Consider the following 20,036-nt stretch of genomic DNA (forward strand, 5'->3'; position numbering starts at 1 on the left):
ATCTAAAAAACTGCATCTGACTTTACAACGTCGACTGAGTTTTGTCCAGTTGGATCAGTTTCTATGATACGCTCCCCGTGAAAAAATACCCCTCCCCCCATTGATCTTTCTACAAATAAGTGCTAATTCTTGTCGGTGATCAGACCTATTTCTTCTTTACTGATTTTTAGAATTAAATCCATCACCAGATAAGGAGTTTAAAAATAATAACCTAAACTCAACCCAAAATCCAAATAGATTTGATCCCTGTTCTTACAGACAATATCCAAAAGAGTCAATACATGAGTTTCCAAGTACATTTTACAATAATCCCATCCGTTTTTACAGTCCCCCGTGGCCCAAACCCTCTTTGCAAATTCATAGTTGGCAGTGGTGCATTGACTATCAGTAAGTAAATTATTAAATGCTTCAATGGGTGAAAGTTTCTCCTCACTTAGCCTCGAGATGGAGTCTTAGTAATCATATACATATATGCCCTTACACGTTAATAAATCATACATTTCACCATCTGGAAAGTGCTGTTTAAAGAGGGGGAAACTATCAAAATTGTTGCTTTTCTTTACTTGAATCAATTGGCTAAGGGATTTGGAGAAGAAGCTGTAGGAGTCTAAAAACAGATTTTATTTAAGAAAGTATGTCAGCTATCTAGTGTTTTCCATTTGAATTCTAAGAGTAACAATTTTTTAGATTATTCAGGTATGATATAATAGGGAAAAGCCATCTACCCCTGTGCCATCTACAACTCCATCTTTCTGCATACGTGCCAATGCTTTTAAAATTAATTTCAAATCATAATTGAAATTGTGTATAAAAACCGGTATAAAGTACTGTTGACTTACGTTTACATTGCACGATAGATGGGTCACTCCACGAAATTACTCCCCCTCGACAAAACTTTTTGCCGTAAATGATCATGGTCACAGACTTTCCCTTTATCCTCTTTCCTCTTACCCCCTTTCCCTTTTCCTTTACCCTCTTCAAATTTCCCCTTACAAACCCAACAAACTTTCTTATTTTTGATGGACAGTCTGTCCTCTGGTGTTAAAATCATAGGATAATTTGTGTGCCGTGACCGTGAGATTGCCTTATTTACTGTGATGATTAGTTTAGTCAATGCTGTGCCCATAGAATCCTCCCCGTCCAATGTCTCAACTACATTTAACAATCGCATGGTATTACTAGAGTCCCTTTGATTGTGGGCGTAAGACACTGCTATTGGTTGATGTTCTTTAATACGATTTGAATTTTGTGGGTCATTCACATCTGTGACTTTAGCCTCATAGTCTAAGCTGATCTTATCACTTTGCAAAAGTGAATTATAAAAATTTATAAAACACAAGATCGCCTTATCACTGTTAACTGTTTCCACAGATTGATGTCCATGACGTTTGCAGTGTTTTATGTGATTTTTTAGCTTTAATTCACCCCAAAATCTAGACAGACATGATAGACAACAGTAGCGTACCCCACGTGTTTTTCCCTCCCCCAGAACCCTACTAATGTCTGAAATTGGATTAAAATGTCTAATTGAATCAGGCTCTATAGGTGGCGTCTAAAGAAGCCATACCCAATGCTCCACTCATTCAATCGACGGAGCCATCACTGGAAATATTACCCCTTTTTTATTACTGCGCTCTATCTCCTCAAATTCTGTTTCATATTGTAACACCGTAACACCAATCTTTAAATGTTCGTTAGCCCATTCAAAAATATCTATTCCCTTAAGTGTTACAGGATGTTTACCTTTTAAACAACTGAAATCTATTTTAGGGAAATCTGCTCCCTCTCCACCCCCGTTAGCCTCCCAATCGTCCAATTTTGTCTTAGAAATATTAACTTGCAGTGGTCGGAAGGCCGCAATAAGAAATGCGTACATGAAACACTGTTGCCCTGTTTCGAAACAGATTCGTTGCACGCCGATACATCGTTCCAAATCTGGATTATATATTAAAACAACAGACTCTGGCCCATCTCCTCTTAAAACAAAATCTTTTTAAATTTACACATATTTACATTTAAATTTTCAATAAATAAAACCACTGACCCACTACCCTTCCTATTTATAATTATCCGGTTTTGTCACAATACTATTTATCCATTCTATATAAACACCCTCATAATTTTCGAAATGCGAATGAAGGACTAACATTTTAGTGTTCAGAGAAGTTCAATAAACTTCACCGGCATTTTCATTTAAATAAAATAATTTGAGTACTATTGATGCTTTTATACTGTCCCAACCTCCCCAAACCCTAATCTGTCCGTCAAGAAGGGCTCAAATCTTGAAGAGTTCAATCAAGAAGGACCCACGTATGTATGGAAAATATTTACTGATCTCTTATAATATCCCCTGCTGTTAGTGACTTAAATGAATTCCCAAATATTACCATATAATCATTTCTTGTGTGCAAGACATAGATTGTTAAATAAAATTCCGAAAATGTTGGAGAGATTTGCATATTCCCACTACCTTCACCCCTCTGTTCACCCTCAACATGAGGATTGCTGCGTGGAGTAAAATCTCCTAGTTCACTCAACATAGCTTTGAGTGTACCTGGTCTGCAAGAATCTGCCCAAGCAAATTTATTTTGTTCTTCAATTATACTCGGCAGAACTGGGGCGATGTCAATTAAATCAGTGTAGGAGGGTTCTAATTTAACTCTTTTGAAAAAAATATCTAAAATTCTACAAGTTTTAGGACTCACCTGATCTACCCAACCGAAATCTTCCTCTGACACACCTTGATCTTCAAGTGCATCTGGTTGGGCTAACCTAAGTTCCAAGCCCTCTGCAAAGGCACTAGGAGGGATATTCAATGAAGTAGTAACATTAATATCATTAAAATATTCATTTATAAAGTTATCTGTCCACTCAGGGTCATCATCATCGATAATCTTGGAGGGAAAATCATTGAGATTTTCACTACTTCCAAAACATTCCTTTAAAAATTTACTGTACCACTCAAGCTCCTCGTTGTTAACCAAGGGCGGTTCAATAGCGTAAGTGTCACTAAAATCTGTCAGCGGCACGATCAGAGATGTATCCTCATCGAGGTCGCACAATCTTTGAGTTGGTAGTGGAGGTGGTAAGTCACCCATGTTAATCTATAATACTATTATAATTTATTTTAATAGTGTAATTGATCCTGTTTTATAAGAGTAAAAAAATGGATTATTAGCGAGCTATATTTTCATATTATTTAAAAACATTTGCATACTAAAAAAATCTACTAATAGTTCATTGTCAACCCCATCCTCCCCTTCCCGAACCACTCTACATATTCCTGAGTTTCAATTTAATATACCACTATGTAATGCTCTTACACATAGATATTGACAACTTAAATGCACATAGTGTGTGTGTGTTCTGATTTTGTCTTAGTTTTATCTTAATACTCATAAATCTGCTTTTTGAAAAACCCTGGATCATAATTTCTCCGTCCCCCCACCAAAGTATCATCTTTTCTCCTCCTACTGTAATAATTTTTTTTTTTTTTTTAACAAATGCCAATTTGCGTAACTTATAAACTATGCTCAATAGATCGTGGAGTTTGTGTAATTACCACACTCACAGACACACCCGCGGTTGATTGAACTTTCAAATATTACGAATAAAATGGTTATCTCACGGCTGATTGCTATCTTATTATTTTCTAAATAGTGCGCTAGGATATTTAATGAACTATACAATCATAGTTTCTCTATGAATAATTAAAAAAGAACTTTTTCCACAAAATAAGTTTTTCAAAGAAAAGAAAAAACTCCATTAAACAAAAAATGAGCAAAAATAAAATAAAATAATCTACCAAGCGTGAAACTACCCAAAATCAGCATCGATGAATAAATTAAACTCAAAACGAACAGAAATTACAATAAATAACCGAGTCAAACTCAAAACGAGCAGAAATTAACATAAGTTGGGCTCAAATACCCTATGCCTTACCAAGGCCAGAACATAATTTGCACTTAACTGAAAAAATATAAATATTTTCACGTTTATAACTTTAATAAATGAAATAATATTAACATTTTGATTACTAAATATCAGTGTATGTGTATTAAACTGACAATGCACATTCATTTGTTTTTTTTTCAGTAAAGTGCAAATGTTGTTCTGGTCTTTGGAAGGCATAGGGGTTTTGAGCCCAACTTATGTTAATTTCGGCTCTTTTTTAGTTTGACTCGGTTATTTTTTGTAATTTCTAATCGTTTTGGGTTTCCTTTATTTATCGATGCTTATTTGCGGTAATTTCGCGCTTGTTAGATTATTTGGTTTGATTTTTGCTCATTTTTTGTTTAATGGAGTTCTTTACTTTCTTTGAAAAGCTTATTTTGTGGAAAAAGTTTTTTTAAATTAATTTCTGTTCGTTTTATATTGACACAGTCTTTTCAGGGAAAAAGAAAATAATAATATAAATCTTTTGGTTTTCTTAAGAATTTATAGTTTGGCCTGCTATTTGTATGCTGGAGAAAAATTTTCAGCAATTTTTAACTACAAACACCCTTTTAAAAATTTGGACACAAATAGTAGTGTTAATTTAGTTTCATACCTCCTCTAGTTGACCTGAAATGAAAAACTTGATACCATTCGCAAAAAAATCTGTTTACTTTATTTGATAGCTTGGATACACTTACGCTATCTTGAGATGGTTAACTTTTAAGAGCAGATATAGCCCCGAAAGCTTGAACATAATACCCTTAGTCGTTCTTGGGATACTGTTGAGATATCTTATTGGGAATTAGCATTAACACAGTGCATTTTGATTTAATCTTAAGGCAACATTTAGTTTTTAAACATAAAGGTAAATGGGAGGGTGGATGTGTGAGGGGGATTAGTTTCCCTCCAATCACTTTCGACTATTAAAAAGGGTATCGGCCCTTTCTATTTTCAATCGAATGAGCCCTTTTCGAAGTTCCTACGATAATTCCTTCGATACGAAGTGCCCTGGTCTAAACAACAACAACAACAAAAAAATGATACATTATACCCCCATTGATCTTTACTATAAAAATGTCAAGCCTTCCAATCACTTTCGACTATTAAAAAGGACACTAGGCCTTTCGATTTCCAATCGAATGAGCCCTTTTTGAGTTTCTTCAACGACGCTTTCTATAAACACCTTATGTCCCCATGGCATAAATTACAACCCTTGCCCTAAGCCCTGTGAGGGTGGTTGTCATCCTCTAAGACCTAATCTCCAAAACTTTCTGCAACGTTGAGCAAATTGGCTATCTGAAAATTATGATTGGATGTGTTTGGGGAAATGGTTGGCGTGAGAGGGGGTTTAGTTGCCCTTCAATCACTTTCGACTATAAAAAATACACTAGCCCTATTAATTCCCAATTGAATGAGCCCTTTTTGAAGTTTCTACAACATCGCTTTCTATAAGAAACCTTATATGTCCCCAGGGCATAACTTACGACCCTTGCCCTGAGGGCTGTAGGGGTGGAAGGGTTGTCATCCTTCAAGACCTAATTTCCAAAACTTTCAACTACGTTAAATAAAATGGCTATCTAAAAATTATGATTGTGTGTGGCGTGAGAGGGGGGTTAGTTGCCCTCAAATCACTTTCGAGACTATTAAAAAGGGCACTAGCCCTTTGAATTTCCAATCGAATGGGCCCATTTTCAAGTTTCTACGACAAAGATTTCAATAAAAACTAGTATGCCCCCCAGGGCATAACTTATAACCCTTGCCCTGAAGATTTTTTTTGGGGGGAGGGGGAGTCTTCTAATCATAGGTATAATTTCCTGAACTTTAAACTGCGTGGAACAAAACGGCTATCTCAAAATTCTGATTGGATTTTTTTGGGGGAATTAGTGGGCGTGGAAGGGGTGTTAGTTGCCTTCCAGTCACTTTTGACTATGAAAAAGGGCACTAGCCATTTCAATTTCCAATCGAATGAGCCCTTTTTGAAGTTTCTACGACAATGCTTTCTATAAAAACCTTATATGCCCCAAGGGCATAGCTTACAACCCTTGCCCTGAGGGCTTTGGGGGGGGGGGGGTTCTCATCCTCAAAGAACTAATTTCCAGAACTTTCAACTGCGTTGAACAAAATGGCTTTCTGAAAATTTTGATTGGATTTGTTTGAGGAAAAGGTGTGCGTGAGAGGGGCGTTAGTTAACCTCCAATCACTTTTGACTATTAAAAAGGGCAGTAGCTCTTTGAATTTTCAATCGAATGAGCTTTTTTTGAAGTTTCTACGACAACGCTTTCTATAAAAATCTTATATGCCCCCAGGGCGTAACTTAAAACCCTTGCCCTGAGGACTGTGGGGGAGTGTCCTCCTCAAAAACATAATTTCCATCTGGAAATCAACTACGCTGAACAAATGTCTATCTCAAAATTTTGATTGGATGTGTTTGGTGAAAAAGTGGGCGTAAGAGGGGGGTTAGTTCCCCTCAAATCACTTTTGACTATTAGAAAGGGCCTTAGACCTTTAAATTTCCAATCGAATGAGCCTTTTTTGAAGTTTCTACGACAAAGATTTCAAAAAAAATTATATGCTTCCAGGGCATATTTTATAACCTTCGGCTTGAAGATTCGAGGGGGAGTGTCTTACTCAAATGTATAATTTCCTGAACTTTAAACTGCGTGGAACAAAAAGGCTATCTCAAAATTTTGATTGGATGAGTTGGGGAAATGGTGGGCGTGGAGGGGGTGTTAGTTGCCATCCATTCACTTTCGACTATTAAAATGGGGCACAAGCCACTCCGACTTCCATTTGAATGAGCCCTTTTCGAAGCTTCTACAACAACTTCTTCGATACGAAGTGCCCTGGTCTAAAGCAAAAAATTATTAATTAAATAAATGCCAACATCGTTCTTATATGCCCCCAGGGCATAACTTAAAACCCTTGCCCTGAGGGTTGTGGGGGAGTGACCTGCTCAAAAACATATATTCTATATGGAAATCAACTACGCTGAAGAAAATGGCTATCTCAATATTTTGATTGGATGTGTTTGGGGGAATGATGGGCGTGGGGGGGGGGGGCTAGTTGCCCTTCAATCCCTTTCGACTATTAAAAAGGGCACAGGCCACTCCAATTTCCAATCGAATGAGCCTTTTTCGAAGCTTCTGCGACAAATCCTTCGATGCGAAGTGCCCTGGTCTAAGACCACAAAAAAAAAAATAATAATACATTGTGCCAACATCAGTCTTTACTTAGGTAGCGCTATTGCGCTGCCTTTGATAACTCCTTCCATGCTAGATGATCTGTTGGAGAGAGAAGGATAATTTAAAAAAGTAATTAAAGCGGTGATTTTTTACTAATGTGCTGTGCATACTAAAAGCAACGCTTGCGCTGTCCGATAAATTCTCCGTTTTCAAGAAGAACCGTAAATCATCTTTAAATTGAATTATAAAGATTCCAATACTAATCATTTTCAAACATTATTCAACGAAATTTTGTTTTTTCTTTATATTAGAAAAATAATTATAATCAAGAAAACGGTATAATCTTTACTTACCCTAGATTCATAATAAGGAAGATCATATTGGATATCATTGCCATGTTCAGTCAGCACTGACGTACTGATAAGTTCATGTCTGCTAGGGCCAGTTATACTATCACAGATGGTCGTATCGGTGCTGCTGATGATATTTCCATGTGAGCGGAAGTTGTTGATCTCTTTGCCATAAGTTTTTCTTCAGAAATTTCCTTAAATTAAAATTGTTTTACTGATAATTTTATTCTTAATAAGCCGGATGTTCCCCACCTCCCTACCTCTCCAATATTTATATATTTACATCTATTTAAAGCATTTAATTCGACAGTAATTAGCCCTGATATCTGTTAGAATATGGAAAATAATTTTAAGTCATTCTATTTCGCAGTTTAATGAATACAAGGTTACCACTTCTATTCAGAGACTAGGAGGGGGGGGGGTATATTTGGCAATTGACTGGTTTTAAATTCTAAGATTATGCAAAATACAGTTTTTTGGATAATAACAATCTGTTGTCAAAGTTGAAACAAGTCATTATGCCATTAAGATACTATCGGATATTAGCCTAAAAGGAAGTAGGTTGAAATATGAATAATTCTCATTATTTTTATTTTGTTCCCCGTTAAATTATTATCTTTCTGTGTGCTTTATTTCTTTATAAATTTTCGTGTACAAATATGGTTCTTAGACTCTTGAAATATAAGATCTATTGAAACTATTTGAACGCAGAAATATCTTAATTAATTTTATAGAAACTTTTTAATTATGTAAAAGAAGCTTACATCGAAGAATTGGTTAACGCCATTTTGATTGTCTATAATATGTGTGTCGCTCATTCAAGAATAAAACTTAAAGTGATACCACACTTGCAGTTGTAATACATATTTATATGCTCGAATTCAAAGGAAAATATATTAAAAATAGAATTTCTGTCATATTGCTTTTAACACTTTGGAGTCCCGTTCGCCTGTACGGGCGAAATATACCAAAATATGACCAATATATAAGACTTTAGTAACGAAATTATGGAAACTATAAAAAGAATTATGGAAAGGAGGCCTCCCAGAACGTATTATATTAAATACTTAACCTAACCGGTACTTGTGTATTATCCCAAACTTACTCAAAAAGTTTGCTCTCTTTGATCTGAGCAGAATCGGCTTATCTGTCTGCAATTGGTTATAATTAGCTACTGAAATACCCAATAATGTAAGTGTTTCAAAACAACAGACCATAGCAGCATTAGTGCCATAGAGGGAAGTGGTTGGAGTAAAACGTATTGGATGGAATTGTATTGGATTTTGATTGGAACAATTGAATTGGCGCAATTCAGTATTGCGTACGTGCGAAAGTGGAGCCAAGGAGAAGTGATTCTCAGTATGTCCCAAAATCTTTCAATAGAAAAGAATGGACATTGCAATACTATATAACTTACACTGTGATTGTTTTCAATAGAAATACTTTATGGGGAAAATGAGAATTCGTTTCATAAATATATCGTTTAAAGACCAATTGAAAACTATAACAATATTTGGAATTTTTTTCAGGGTATAGGTACAATTATCTAAGATTTAAACAAGTAAGTTTTCCTTTTGGTAGTATCTTTTTTAAATAAACCAGGATCCAACAGAGTGCAGCTTAAATCCTGATACAACTATGGCCGAATGAAAAACAGCTTGTTCTAGTGGGGTCGATTCAGAAGAAAACAGAGGGGGGACGAAATACATTTTTCAAAATATGGGGAGGAGGAAAAAAACTAGAGGGTATATCTCTCCCCCAACTTACGCAATTGGTTTTTCCCCAAATGGGGAGGAAAGGGGTAATAAGAAAAGATTCTGAGGAAACTTGAACTCCATAAAAGGAAGTAAAGCTTCGAGGAAGAGCAAGTGATGCATTGAATAGATTGGGGTCGAGGAGGAGCGTAATTATTTTCTGTTCTGCATTAAGTCGGCAGCAGCAGTAATAGTAACCTAGTACCTTTTTAACTAAATTTCAAGACTTTTTTCCCGATTTGCAATATTTGTTGCAATTTTAAAGCCTTCCATATTGAAGAAACCTTGAACAAGTATCACCTAAAATGATCCAATAAGAGGTGTGCTGCAATTGCAGACCGCAATAATAATATTACGAATCAATCCTGTTTATTATCTGTTGCCTCAAGTCCCCCATGCAGATGTTAAGGAGTAGGCTATTGAGGTTTACAAAAGTTTCAATAACCAAAAGATGGACTGCAATTTGCACAAGCTTCAGAATCTATGTCAGGGCTGTATCCGAGGGAAGGGGGTTAGGAGGTTTGTGCCCCCCAAAATGTTTCTCGACTCGTAAAAAACGTAAAAATGAATATAAACAGATGTTTGATGCGTTTTTCAAGCCCTCCCTCCCAAAAAAAAAGTCCTGGATGCGGCTCTGATCCATGCAAAGTTATACATTTTCCCCGCCGTGGAATAAAGGGTCAAATACAGCAACCAAGATTTTACAGCAGAAAATAAACTGTTTTGTCGTTCTTATAAAGAAAATCTTCATTAGGTCAAAACAGTTTTGGTGTTCTTTTAATCAAAATCATAGCTACGAATATCTAATTGTTTGAAAAAAATTGGAGAAGAATTAAGATGTCAAAAACACACTATGCGATACTTATGAACTGCTGTAATCGTTTCATTTTAGACTTTAGTTAACTGAAGGATTATGATACATTATACAACTTCAATTCCATGTAAGTTTTACAATTATAAATCTTTATGAAACTATTCAGCATGAAAAACTGACCTGGAAATTGTATATGACCCAATCTACCATTTTTAGCCATTTAACCCGTTTTCACAAGGACTTGGTAAACAATAACACAACTTCGAGGCTTATATTTCGTGATTTCAACTTAATTTTACTAAATAAAAAATCATCATAGAACAATCGCACAACAGTCGTAGAATCGCCACTTTTACCCCTACCCCTAGGGGTAGTAGAAACGTCGAAACCCCACTTTTACCCCTACCCCTCCGTCATTTGATTACACAATGAATATTGTTTATGCCGCGTCATTGGGGTAATAACAATGGCATTTACCGGCGGTAATCACTTTCCGTCACCTTCTGTACATCTCAGAGCGCCACGAATGCCACTCAGCTTCATCATGCTTGGCACAGTTTCTGCCACGCCTGACAAAATTCCACCAGGCTTGGCACTCGTCACCTACTGTAAGTGAATTCTGAAAGTGGGATCCCTCTCGGCATTTACTTTTTAGTCGTTAGGCACGGACTTACAGATTAGTTTCTTTTAGCCCTTTTTTCTCTCCATTATCCTATGTTATATAGTTTAGTAATTATATTCAGTCGTTAAAGACACATTTTTACGTCCAAAACGTTCACAAACAATCTTATTTTAAAGACAAATTCTTTTTCTTATAATCATTTGCGTAGAGATAAAACATTTATTACAAATATCTTGCAATTTCTGACGAAGTATCAAATCGGGAGGGGCAGGGAGGGAGGTGACTAATTTTCGACGACTCCTTGTGAGGGAATTTGATTCTTCGATATCAAAATTTTCTTCTTTATTCTTTGAAGTATTTTAATAGAAATCCTCTCGGTGTAAAAAAAAAAAATACAAATAAACTTTGTGTGGAAACCTCGTGGCCAACTAGGATCATTTTGAGGTGACCATTCGTGTTTACAAAGACATGACTATGGCCAGAGATTGGAAAATAGATGTCAGCGCAAAGGCAGGATGGGAAGGCAAGCCCCTTGTAAGGCCTCTTTAGTCAAAATAGGCTAATGAGATATAAATTATTCCAATTTAGAGATCATTCTTCAAGTTATAGATAGGATTAACCTATGCAATTGAAAATATTTTGTTTTTAGGACTTTATTTCGTGTTGAAGGTTTGTGCGCAATCGCTCCTTTGCCCTGATCCCGTAAATGATTTTACCACCCTAAAATAGGAGAGTCCGACAACTCTCTCTAATTGCCTGGAGCATATTTTAATAAGAAAAATAGCAAGTAAAAAAAATGTAATAGCAATTCTAGAACCCCCACCCCATCCCTTGAAATTTAGGATCCATCAATGGCTCTCATTCAAGGGTACTATGCTTGCTGTATTAATAGAGCAAGAAGTTATTCCTTTTTCCTGTTCTCTTTTACATTTAAAATTGCCTTTTTAATTTTACTTTATGTTTTATTTTTATTTTGTACTATTTTTGAACAGGTTTAGACCGTCACACTGACAAGTAATAAATAACACCACCACTGTCGCTTTAAATGTCAGAAATACCCCTCCTAGCATTAATAAAAAAAGGCAGGTCTTTCTTTTTTCAAACTTTCTTCTGGAGTTTAAAAAGTCTAAGACTCTCTATGCTATTTTTATTTTCTACATTTTTTCAGGTTTTGACAGTCACATAATTAGGTAATTAATAAAATCTTCAATGTTAAATAGATCCTTTTCATTATCTTAAGCTACTTCTTTCATTTTTGATTATCTTCTTGACAGTTTGACATCGGCAACAGGAATCTGTTCTGGTAAGCAAGCAGTTCTTTCCTTATTCGAGTTTTCTTCAGCAGTTAGAATCGTCAGGTTCTTTTTATGTTATTTTTCCGTTATATTTTCTTGTGATTTTTGTCAGGTCTTGACCTGACAAATAATCAAACAATCAAAGAAGTCAAATAATCAGGTAATTGATAACACTCTTAGTATTCCGTAAATAGCCATCTTTTATTTTTAGGCCACCTATTTCATTTTCCGATTACCTTCTTGACAGTGTAATACAACAAACAGGAAATAGCTCCGATATGGATTGGGAGTTTGCACTAGCTTTTCGTGATGGTTCCCGCTTTTGGATACAACGTGTTCTAGTTCCCATCGTTGTGACAGTTGGAGTTCTTGGAAACATTGTATCAATGGTTATATTGATGAGTCGGGGAATGCGGAGTTCCACAAACTTATATCTAACAGCTTTGGCAACGTCTGACACATTGTACTTAATTTGTATATTTATCTTGTCGTTAGAACATTATCCTGGCACCAATGATGTGTCCTATAGAGCCTACTGGCATGCCAGACCTTATTGTATGTGGCTGACAGATGCTTCAAGTAAGTTTGTTTTGTTTTATTTTGTTTATTGTTGGATTCAACATGTTCTAGTTCTATCGTTGCAATGAGTTTCTCGGAAACAGTGTATCAATGGCAGTATTGATAAATCAGAGAATCAAGAACTCTACAAATTTATACTTAACAGCTTTGGCAACACCTGAAACGTACATTCTATACTTATTTTAGGCTTTTATTTATTGAGAAAGTACAAAACCAATTCATTACTTGCTTTTTGTGGTTTATCAAGGCATGACCTTAACTCTGGCTAAATAAAGGGGAAAGGGCAAACTTTTCTCGTTATATAAAGGAATTATTCCTTCCTTGACTTGGCTGGACGGGGAAATAATCATTTCTCAGCATCCCTAATGAGACAAGAAATGTTTTCTATTTCTTTTTAAACAGTTCGTGGTAACGAACTATAAGTAAGGAACGAATCGGCCTTATAGTAACCAAAAATATAAAAAATGGAATTTGGCTAACAATTGATATAGAATTGCCTTTTTATACCGGCTCCAAACATATAAAATTCATTAAATCTGATGTTCCTAATCAAAAGCTAAGAGCCTGAGAAAATTTGCCTGATTTTCAAGTGATGGGGGAAACACCTCCAAAAAAGGCTCCTAATCAAAAGCTAAGAACCTGACAAAGTTTGTATGATTTTCAAGTAATGGGGAAAACACCTCCAGAAAAGGTAAGATGTCCTAATGAAAGTCACACTATCAGATTCAGCATATTGGAGAACCCTACTGTAGAGCTCTCAAGCTCTACAAATTTTAAAATCAACAAATTTCAAACAAATTTCAACTTGTACAAATTTGTGCAAATTTCAAGATGTCTAATTTTCCATTTTTGCAAGAAGAAATATAACAGTTCGTGTTTTTTTTTCTTTTTATCGTTTTTATCCAGGGGTGATCGTATCGAAACAATTGTCCTAGAAGATCGAGAGAGGTATCATTTGACCGGAAATCAAAGGTTCTAGTGCCCTTTTTAAGTGACCAAAAAAAATTGGAGGGTAATTGAACCATGTCCCTGTTTTCTTCAAAGATATCACCTCAAGATTTTGAGATTCTAATTTGATTTAGCTTTGTTGAAAGGTCCAATAAATATGTATTTCGGGATAAAATGACCCCTGACACTTCCGTGGGAAAGGTCTGTAAGCTATGCAATTTGCCCACTGTTTACGTAAAGTATTTTCATAGGGAAATATATGAAATTTTTTGGAGGAGGGACTTCCCACTGGGAGAATTTTTTGTGGGCAGGAGATTTTCCGGGAGGAATTCTATAGGGAAAATTCTACACAGGGGGGGATTCCCTGGCATGATTTGTCAAACGGTCAGAAATCAAATGAAAAAGAACAAGTTTTGTCAACTGGAAGCAAAAAACAACATTAAAACTTAAAAAGAGAACAAATTATTCCGTATTTTGGGGGGCTTCTCCTTCCCCAGCCTTCACTCTTTACGCTGAAGTTCGACCGTTTGTACCAATTCTTTAACAACGACATCTTAAACTGAAGGGCCGTTGAATTTGAATGAAGAGTAGTTTTAAAGAACTTTAAGACTTTAGCGTTAAGAGCAACGGAAGATGAAGGGGCATCCCCCCCCTCATATACGGAATATTTTCTGTTCGTTTTAAGGTTTTTATTTTGCTCATCACTTTGAGTTCAAAAAATTTCTTTTGTTTATTTAGTTGCTAAACTAAAGCTAGCATCATTCCTTGATAAATGATAGTGAGGAATGAATTGGAGTGCTGCTTTTTTATAAGTCTTGTGTGTTTATATTGTTCCTGGGGTATTGTCCTGGCAACAATGGTGTGTCCTATGAGGCTTAAAGGAATATCACAGCCTATTTCGATATGACTGTGTGAGAGATCTTTCAAGTATTTTTTTTTTTTTTTTTTTTTTAGCTCCCAAGATTATTCGGTTATGCTGAAAAAGGATTTGACCATTTTATTTGTTTTACCATTATTATCGAAAATTTAACAAAGCCACCCCTCCTCCAAATTCCACAGGCTGATGTGGGGGAGAGGTAATCAAATAAATCCACAAAATAAAAAAAAATACTTTCATTTTAGATGGGGATAGAAAAAAGAACAAGAAAACAGAACAAAACATAACAACATCAGTCTGCGCCTTGCTACCACTAACTTAATACTCAACACTCAATTCCTTCCTTAACACACATCAATCAAAATTAAAAGTAAAAAGTAATAATTCTAATGCACATGATTTAATAACATTTTATCAAAACACTCATTATAACACAGGCGTGACAGCAGAAATACATTTATAGGGGGGGGGGGTTAAATAACAAATAAGGTAAAGTCATAGTGATGTACTTAACCTGCCAATTTTTTGCCCCAAAACAATAATTTTTGTCTGAGGAGGGTGAAAACTCTCTCGAGAAAAATTCTGAGATAGACAATCTCTGTACCACTATCGAATGGCTAGTGTTATTACTTCCCAGTTCCAGAAGCAAAACCGTACTTAGGTGATTCAATTGTTTTAAACCTATAAGCATAAATGTAATTATTTTGATGTGATTCATTGAAAGCTTCATTAGTTTATATTCAGTAATGCATAGGCCTAGTTGAAAATACACTATTTAATGGGAGGTCATTGGATCTTTCTTTCAGCTGGGAGGGTGGTTGCTGAAACCTTCAGAAGCGTTTTTTAGGTTTAAACTTTTCAAATTTTTGTGAGAGCTCTTTGAGATCAATATTAAAGGGGAAGCCCCCCTAGTTTCATCTCAATTTTAAGTAATACATTTGGCCCTAAGCCTAAAATTTGGGCTCTGTGAAATTGCAGATACCGTCTTTGAGTGCAGCACTTTGAGTAAAAGACTATTTTCATGAATTTACTTGCACACGAGTGGGAGGGACGGCAGAAGTCCCTTAAAGCAATTTTTTCTAATGTTTGTTTTCTAATCAAGTTAAAGCACGGCATTTTAAAGTTCAAATAAGCATACATATTTCTATATTATTAAAGGGACTACCGCCACCTAACCCTGCCGCTCTGTACGCAAAAATTAAACTTATGCTTTATAAGTATACGCTTACTACCCAGAATATGATATTCTTGAAGTATCCTTATGGAAAAGCCAAATTGAACCGCAAACAATGGGTGTTTGAATGGTGGCAACCTCCTCATATTTTTGATAGATCCTAATATAGTAAAACAATCGTACATGAATTAAAAAACTCTTGCTTTGCAAATGGAAGCAGAGCGTGCCATCGAAACTGAAATAAACATACACCCCGCAGTAAATGAGGTGGACTGTCAACCGCTCGGCCCTCACTTTTTACGCAAGAGTTTGAATATAGCTTTCCTGAAAACATTTTAGAGTTTGATATATATAGCTGGTTAGTATATGCTGTTGTTTTATCTACCGATTGCCTTTCAAAACACTCGAACTAAAAATTTCATTATGTATTGCAAATGCAAGGAAATACGTCCTTTTCAATCTCTAAGGATTATGACACAAAATCGCAAAATAGAGGAATGCTCACATTCTTCTTGCGTTAGAGACTTTAGTGTTTATCGGCCTTTAGTTTCAAAGGACCCCTTCTCTCCCACACTCCCACAAAAATGTAATTCCAGTCACATCCTTACCCCCTGATAATAAATAAAAATCTGAGCTTAATTATCTTCTTATCGATGAAGCCTACAAATTAAAGTAGCCTTTGATTTATAGACGCCTATCCATTTTTTTTTAATTGCAGATTTGTACTGTTAAATTGGTATGGATATTTTATTGAAATATATAAAGTAAAAGTAAGTATTATTTCGTACATAAGTGTTTTATTAGTTTTTTCCTTTTCCGACCGCCAACCCATCTCATTGACATTGTTACCCTTGTGAGGTCGAGATCCTTAATTTAGAAATGATGCATTAAAGCCTTAATTCTTGAAGTGTTGAGAAAAAGAAAAGTTTCAACGTAAACAGCCCAATCTTCTATATAAGGGGCGGCATCCCCACTAATGAACAGGATAACTAATGTTTGTTTTAAGTTTGTTTGTCTGTTTTAATTAGAACATATTTGCATATTTCTCTTGTGATATCGGTCTGCAGGACTGCCTCCCAGAAAATTAAAGCCTAAAAGTAATCTCGTTTTTATTCCCTTTCCCCACCCCCCCCCCCCCCCCCAAAAAAATAACAACTGAGGATTATAAATAGAACGTACTTGCACATTTTACTCGCAGAATTTGCACTGAGAAGCAGAGGGAGAGGTATTCTTTTGGAATGGGGGAGGTTTGGGGTGTTGAAGAGTGATTTTTGAAATATGACAAATTATTTACAAACTAACGCTTAATTGGATTAAAAACAGTTGTTTTTTTAATTTAGTGTATCACTGGCAATATGATGCTGCAAGTTTTAGTGGCACTCTTTACTTCCGTTCGAAAAAAATGTTGCGGTTGATATTTAAAATATTACCAAGACTAATAACAAACGAATTCTGTTATAAAAAGAATGGAATAAATCCTTCTCTTGACTTTCAAGATAGTAAATATGGCCAAAAAACGACTAAAAAACAAATGCAAGTTGTTCAGAGACGTCATCGCCTGACAATCTAAGAAAAGAAGCTTTTTGGCTTAATGTACCTAACAGCTATTAATTTAGGGTCGATCGGACATTTATGAGACATGTTTCGAAAGTTAATTGGCAGTACCGACGATGCCATAACTAAAAGCCTATTTTCCGAAAGCAAACTTTTTCACACTCTCTATTTTTCTCCCTGACTGGTACTCGCTTAAAATTGCTTTCTAAAAGACAGCCTGAGTGTTAGGATTTCAATTATAAATATTAACAAGTCTATTCCAGTGCTAGTTAATTTCTGATCAGAAAAAGGAAAGTTGTTTCAGCTACCCAAAGATAATTGACAAATGTCGAGAAAGAAAAACAAATTCGTCTTTGGAAATAAAGCAACTAATTCCATCTTGTGTTAACCACAAGTTTTTTTTTATAGAAATGTTGTCGTAGAAATTTCAAAAAAGGCTGATTCAATTAGAAATTGAAAGGGCTAGTGCCATTTTTAATAGGCTATTCGAAACTGATTGGAGGGCAACTAACCTCCCTCTCACGCTAACCATTTCCCCAAACATATCCAAGCAAAATTTTGAGATAGCTATTTTTTCAACGTAATTGACAGTTCTGGATATTATGTCTTTGAGGATGATCAGCCCCCCCATACCTTTCAGGGCAAGGTTTGTAAGTTATTCCCTGGCGACATATAAGGTTTTTATAGAGCGTTGTAATAGAAACTTCGAAAATTTCGAAGCGCTAGTGCCCTTTTTATTAGTCAAAAGGGACTGGAGGAAAACTAACACCCCTCCCACGCCCAGGATTTCCCCAATAACATCCAATCAAAATTTTGAGATAGCGATTTTGTTCAACGTACTTGAAAATTTCGGAAATTATGTCTTTGAGGATGACACTCCCCCCCCCCCCAGCCCTCAGTACAAGGGTTGTAAGTTATGCCTTGGGACTATATAAGGTTTTATAGAAAGTATTGTCGTAGAAACTTCAAAAAGGACTCATTCGTTTGGCAATTGAAAGCGCTAGTGCCCTATTTAGTAGTCGAAAGTGATTGAAGGGCAACTAACGCCCCTCTCACGCCCACCATTTCCACAAACACATCCAATCAAAACTTTGAGATAGACATTTTGTTCAACGCAGTTGAATGTTCTGGAAATTACTTCTTTGCCAGCGTTGTCGTAGAAACTTCAGAAAGGACTCACTCAATTGGAAATTGAGAGGGCTAGTAACCTTATGATTAGCCAAAAGCGATCGGAGGGCGAATATCCCGCCCCATACCCATCATTTCCCACAGCACTTCCAATCAACATTTTGATATAGCAATTTTGTCGAATGTAGTTGAAGGGTGCGGAAATTATGTTTTTGAGTATAACAACCCCTAACAGCCCTCAGGGCTAAGGTTGTAAGCTATGCCCTGGGTCATATAATGTCATATAGACAGTATTATCGTAAAAACTTCAAAAAGGGCTCTTTCGATTGGAAATTGACAGGGTTATGGCTCTTTTAAATAGTCGAAAGTAATCAGAGGGACAATCCCTCCCCCCAACGGCCATCATTTCCCCAAACATTTCCGATCAACTTTTTGATATGGCCATTTTGTTCAACGTAGTTGAAAGGTCTGAAAATTATGTCTTTGAGGATGACAACCCTCTCTCCATAGCCCTCATTTCAAGGGTCGTAAGTTATACCCTTGGGGCATATAACATTTTTATAGAAAGTTTTGTCGTACAAGGTTCAAAAAAAATTCTTTCATATATTTTCACTTATAAATTTAAGAAAACAAAACTAATTAAGATTTTAAGGAATAAATATTATCATATGTATATTAAACTGACAATGCACATATTTTAAGTAAATTCATTTGAATTTTTTTCAGTAAAGTACAAATTGTATTCTGGGTTTTAGAAAGTATAGGGTTTAGAACCCTACTCAGATTAATTTCTGCTCGTGTTGAGTTTGACAAATTTTAGTTTCTGTTTGTTTTGGGTTTCATTTATTTGTTTATACTAATTTGTGGTAGTTGTATGCTTGGTAGATTATTTGATTCTATTTTTGCTCATTTTCGGTTTAATAGAGTTCTTTACTGTTTTTTTTTAAACTTATTTTGAGCAAAAAGTTTTTTTGATTAATTTATAAAAAGAACGTATATATAAGAAATAGCTTTTGAATTATCCATTAAGCATCTCTCTATGATGTTCTAGTAACCCGCTAGCCTGCTGAAAAAAAAGAAAAAAAAGGGAGATAGACAGTGCTACCAATTCAAAAAAGTGATTTTCCTTGTTGTTCAAGGAGGGGGACTGTAATTTCCCTGAACAAGGTTTTTGACAATACTAATTGCAAGAGTACACTTTTCATTTTGATCTGACGCCATTTTAGAGGGGTTTCAGGCTTTTTTTCGAAATCACCATAAATTTGTTTTCGCAATAAACTTTTACTTTTAAGACGAACCGAAATAATAGTTACAATTCCTGAGTCAGTGTCAGATGGCAATTTTTTCACACTATGCAGTTTTTTTTCAAAACGCGTTATTTAACTTTTGGTTACTATAGGCTGTTGTTTGCTCTTTACTAGGTTGCAGCTACCGCTGCAACCTAATGAAACTATCTGAAAATTATCATATGGAAGGGGAGAAAACAGTAATTGAAGAAAAAACAATTAGGAATCGACCCCAAGACACTCTAATTTGAAGTCCACCGCTGTGCTAACAGAATCACGCCTCTAATAATCTGATTCAATATTTTGGTTTTTGTGCCTTAATTGCGTAGCCTATTAAGGGGGCTTCGAGAAGGAACATAAGGGAGGTGTTCTTGCAAATCTCCAGTTAAGGGTTTTGGACCATAATTATTACAATGATGCCCGAAAAACAAAAGGCCGACCTTCTGTGGGTCTTGCATGTGTTATCAAACGATTAGCTACTCCTTTGTCACCTATCTTATTTCATTCCTCTGATAACATTATGGCAATACGACTTGG

General features: G+C 35.7%; 1 protein-coding gene across 2 annotated transcripts in view; it reads left to right on the forward strand.

The window, feature by feature from the left end:
- LOC148952478 (FMRFamide receptor-like) overlaps positions 1-20,036 on the forward strand; it is a 212,991-nt gene that overhangs the window by 138,843 nt on the left and 54,112 nt on the right. For both annotated transcript variants that reach the window (XM_089089908.1, XM_089089909.1), the window contains exon 3: positions 12,165-12,532. In XM_089089908.1, coding sequence (XP_088946034.1) covers positions 12,165-12,532 — 368 coding nt within the window. The remainder of the gene's footprint in view (positions 1-12,164; positions 12,533-20,036) is intronic.

The sequence above is a fragment of the Artemia sp. Qi Xiang Cuo genome, chromosome 5 (genome assembly GCF_049724085.1).
Source record: "Artemia sp. Qi Xiang Cuo chromosome 5, ASM4972408v1, whole genome shotgun sequence".
Taxonomy (NCBI): domain Eukaryota; kingdom Metazoa; phylum Arthropoda; class Branchiopoda; order Anostraca; family Artemiidae; genus Artemia; species Artemia sp. Qi Xiang Cuo.